The sequence below is a fragment of the Aulostomus chinensis genome, chromosome 18 (genome assembly GCF_037954235.1).
Source record: "Aulostomus chinensis isolate RoL2024-O1b breed Wild chromosome 18, RoL_Achi_v1.0, whole genome shotgun sequence".
NCBI classification, from domain to species: domain Eukaryota; kingdom Metazoa; phylum Chordata; class Actinopteri; order Syngnathiformes; family Aulostomidae; genus Aulostomus; species Aulostomus chinensis.
Genome location: NC_141337.1, coordinates 10,307,367 through 10,311,523, shown reverse-complemented (window position 1 = coordinate 10,311,523; position 4,157 = coordinate 10,307,367). Strand labels below are relative to the sequence as shown.

General features: G+C 44.6%; 1 protein-coding gene across 1 annotated transcript; it reads left to right on the top strand.

The window, feature by feature from the left end:
• The first annotated feature begins 479 nt into the window (after nucleotides 1-479).
• On the top strand, nucleotides 480-3,671 carry LOC147245088 (transcription factor Sox-8). The gene is made up of 3 exons (XM_086183872.1): nucleotides 480-1,159; nucleotides 1,473-1,708; nucleotides 1,855-3,671. Exons 1-3 carry the CDS (start codon nucleotides 744-746, stop codon nucleotides 2,598-2,600), a joined length of 1,398 nt encoding a protein of 465 aa, XP_086039998.1. The 5' UTR covers nucleotides 480-743; the 3' UTR covers nucleotides 2,601-3,671.
• The last annotated feature ends 486 nt before the right edge of the window (nucleotides 3,672-4,157 follow it).

The following is a 4,157-nucleotide window of genomic DNA, read 5'->3' as shown; positions in this document are numbered from 1 at the left end:
AAAAAAAAACAACCCAATTATTTCTTAAAGAATTCAAATCCAGATCATTCACATGCAACATAGCACGAAGTCTGCATTCTGAGTAATTAATTTTGCTTTGATTAGAATTTAAGTGTTGACTTTTGCATACATTTTCTAATGAGAAATAAAAGTGTTGAAATTTGCTGCAAAGCGAATAAAAAAAATAATCATTCGGTTCACATAAAAACGTTTATCTCTAACAGAAATTTACGTTCTGAGCTCTCATTATATTTCATTACAGCTTGTAAAATCGTGGCAGAACATCTGTTTGTCACCTAATGTGTGCAGCTTTAATAAAACAGAACTGTGTAACCGGTGGAGAGAAAAAAATCATTATAATAATAAACCCACATAAAAACTTGAACCAATGGGGGTAAGTGGTGATTTGTTCCAGCCAATCCCAGGCAGAAGGTGGAGTGACGATTTTAAAACTCCCAACTCAAGTTGTTGTAACGTGGAGCTCTGCAGCTCACACTGAGGACCACAACTTTCACGACTGCACCCTCCATGGCAGCTTAGAAAAACAAGACAAACAAACAGGGGAGCAGAACGACAACAACGGACTCGTATTGCCTGTTAATTGTTGAAGGAGTTCACTGTGGCGCACCGTGCGTAAAAGGCGCACAAGCCACTCGCTGCGCGCTTGACCTTAGCGGTAACGTTTTCGTTCATTTAAGCCTTTTTTTCTTTTGGATTTTCATCCCCACGGGTGTTGGCGAATAATGTTAAAAATGACAGAGGAGCATGACAAGTGTGTCAACGACCAACCCTGCAGTCCATCAGGTACAAACAGCTCCATGTCCCAGGACGAGTCCGACTCCGACGCTCCTTCTTCGCCGACAGGCTCCGACGGCCAAGTGTCACTGCTCACCGGTTTGGGAAAGAAGCTGGACTCCGAGGATGATGATCGCTTCCCAGCTTGTATTCGGGACGCCGTCTCTCAGGTTCTCAAGGGATATGACTGGTCCTTGGTGCCCATGCCCGTGAGAGGGAACGGATCCCTGAAGAATAAACCCCACGTGAAGAGACCCATGAATGCCTTCATGGTGTGGGCGCAAGCGGCCCGCAGAAAGCTGGCGGACCAGTATCCACACCTGCACAACGCAGAACTGAGCAAGACGCTGGGGAAACTATGGCGGTAAGAACGCACTCATTCGGTTCTAAAACGCATGATTATTGCAGAGAACGGACATGGACAGTGACTCGTCATAGACACACATTTACTAGCTCACTTTAATGATACATTAGGTATAAAGTAAACAGTTTTGGCAGAACATAAATGTCAAAAGCTTTGTAAAGAAAGATAAGAAGTGGATAAAATAAATATTTATTATGTTTTGACATAAAAATAGGTGTGACTTATGTAAAGTTATCACTTTCTTTATTTTTGTTCAGAGTACAGTAAATTTAACGTGAGATACATATTTAAATTATTATTTTTTTGATCGTAGCTTGCTTTCAGAGAGTGAAAAGAGGCCATTTGTTGATGAAGCAGAGAGGCTTCGAGTTCAGCACAAGAAAGATCATCCAGACTACAAGTACCAGCCTCGGAGACGGAAGAACGTTAAACCAGGGCAGAGTGACTCTGACTCGGGAGCAGAGCTGGCACATCATATGTACAAATCTGAACCAGGGATGGGAGGACTGGCAGGGATGACGGACGGACACCACCACCCCGAACATGCAGGTTAGTTACCTCCGAAAACTGTTGGTGGGAAATTTGAGGATTTATTTTGGGAATTAAATCATTTATGCTGCCGTGAGTTGTTTGGTATTTTAGAAGGATGAACCCTCAGGGTGTATTTCTGACCCTCCCTTTTATTTTTTTTTCAGGGCAACCCCATGGCCCCCCTACACCGCCCACTACTCCCAAAACAGACCTGCACCACAGCCTGAAGCAGGATCTAAAACATGAAGGCCGCCGTCTAGTTGACAGCAGCAGGCAAAACATTGACTTCAGCAACGTAGACATCTCTGAGCTCAGCACTGATGTCATCAGCAACATGGAGACCTTCGACGTGCACGAGTTTGACCAGTATCTCCCGCCTAATGGCCACGCCTCAGGCTCCTCCACCCTGTCCTCAGACCACAGCCATGGGCAGAATCCAGCGGCCGGGGGCTCTTACACATCATACAGCCACGCGGGCGCCAACGGATCAGTGTGGAGTCGCAAGAACACCATGTCCTCCTCCTCACCCTCCGCCAGCGAGGTGGGCCAGCACCGGCTCCATATTAAAACAGAGCAGCTGAGCCCCAGCCACTACAGCGAGCATTCCCACGGCTCGCCCTCACACTCCGATTACAGCTCCTACAGTAGCCAGGCCTGCGTCACCTCGGCTACATCAGCTGCCTCGGCCTCTTTTCCCAGCTCGCAGTGTGACTATACTGACCTTCAGAGCTCCAACTATTACAACCCTTACTCTGGCTACCCCTCCAGCATATACCAGTACCCTTACTTCCACTCATCCAGGCGGCCCTATGGTAGCCCCATCCTCAACAGCCTGTCCATGGCTCCCGCTCACAGTCCCACCGCCTCCAGCTGGGATCAGCCTGTCTACACCACGCTGTCTCGACCTTAGAGCGTCAAAACCCCCGTCAACACCCGGCAGAGACTCATTTAGATTCATGCACTACTAATGAAGGAAGTGAGCGCAATTGGAGAAGTTTGTAGTGGGCTACCTGTGACCATTTGAACGTGAAACAAGCAAAAGAAAAAGTGCCTGCTGATTTTATATGAAGTTATATCTTTGCAATGAAAACACACTTGTACAGACTTTTTACACAAAGACAAAATTGTGTTATTGGTGAGCCAAACTCCTCCATGAGGACATATCGCCAACGCCTACATCCTGTACATCCCCGCTCTTTCCAGTTTGAGATTGCGCGTGCGTGTGTTTGAGCGTGTGTGTGTGTGTGTGCGTGCGTGCGTGCGTGCGTGCACTGGAGGTAAAGCCTACCACTGAGTTGAATAGAGAAAACAGTTTGGCTCAGTTTAGTAGTGAAGCAGATGGAGAAGCAATGTACACAACCAATTATGCAAATTTGCATTGGAATTTACATTAACAGCTATATCACAGCACATTTGGCCAAATGAATCAGTGGCTCAGTCTTAACTTAATTGCTCATATGAATCTTATAGTGTCATTTTGGCAGAAAAAGTCTTATATGTATTTATGTTCTTGCATTATTGGTTTCTTTTTTCTTTTTTGTAATTACACACATTCAGTGTGGGGTTTTGGTTTTTTTTACAGCGCTGTTTTTAGCTTTTAATGAAAAGAGTGAAATACAGTGCATCATTCCGTTAAAAAGATAATTTTCCATAAACACCATTCCAAGTTGCAAGCAAACAGAAAAGGACCGACACACTCGCACAGGACAGAACAGGTGTCGGGAGAGTTATGCTTAGCGAATCGCGATTAGTCATGATCTAGGGTTAAAGGAAATGGGGTAAAATAACACCGCGCTCTCTGAGTGACATGTCAGCTGGACCTCCTGTATACGCCGATGGACAACACATGGATATGTACATGCATCTGAGAGAGTGTGTGTGTGTGTGTGTGTGTGTGTGTGTGTGTGTGTGTGTGTGTGTGTGAGAGAGAGAGAGAGAGCGAGAGAGAGAGAGAGAGACAAAGTGTGAGACATTTCCTAGACCTACATTATATGCACCAAATTAAAACAGTTCCTCACTGGACATCAGCCATTCCTCCAGGATGAGTATTTAGGAGAGAGAGTGTGTATTTTTACCCACGTTTATCTCATCAGCCATCACGTGTCAACTCAACTGCTACGGTTTTTGCGCAACATGTTTTTCGAGCCTTCTAATGCTTATTGTCAGTATTTCCATATGATTTTTGAACGATTAACAAGGCAGCACACAATCACACTACGACGCATTATCTCTTCATTATGATCGATCATTCCTTTACAGCCTCGGTTTGTTCTGTGAGATGCGGTACAGGGCATCACCCTTTTGTACACAGAACCGTGTTTTGTATATTATTATTATTATTGTGTATAATTTTGAAAAAAAAAAGGTTGTGAAAATTTATTGTTGTTCTATTAACTAGAGTTTCATTCACACGTGCACACAGCTAACCCTGGCCATTTTTATTTTTTTGTTTCTGTTTTTTAATAAA

What these genes read in the sequence shown, in the direction of transcription:
- LOC147245088 (XM_086183872.1), top strand. Translation starts at nt 744, where the DNA reads ATGTTAAAAATGACAGAGGAGCATGACAAGTGTGTCAACGACCAACCC. An exon ending in ACGCTGGGGAAACTATGGCG is followed by an intron (nt 1,160 to 1,472) that starts GTAAGAACGCAC and finishes TTTTGATCGTAG; the next exon opens with CTTGCTTTCAGAGAGTGAAA. An exon ending in CCACCACCCCGAACATGCAG is followed by an intron (nt 1,709 to 1,854) that starts GTTAGTTACCTC and finishes TTTTTTTTTCAG; the next exon opens with GGCAACCCCATGGCCCCCCT.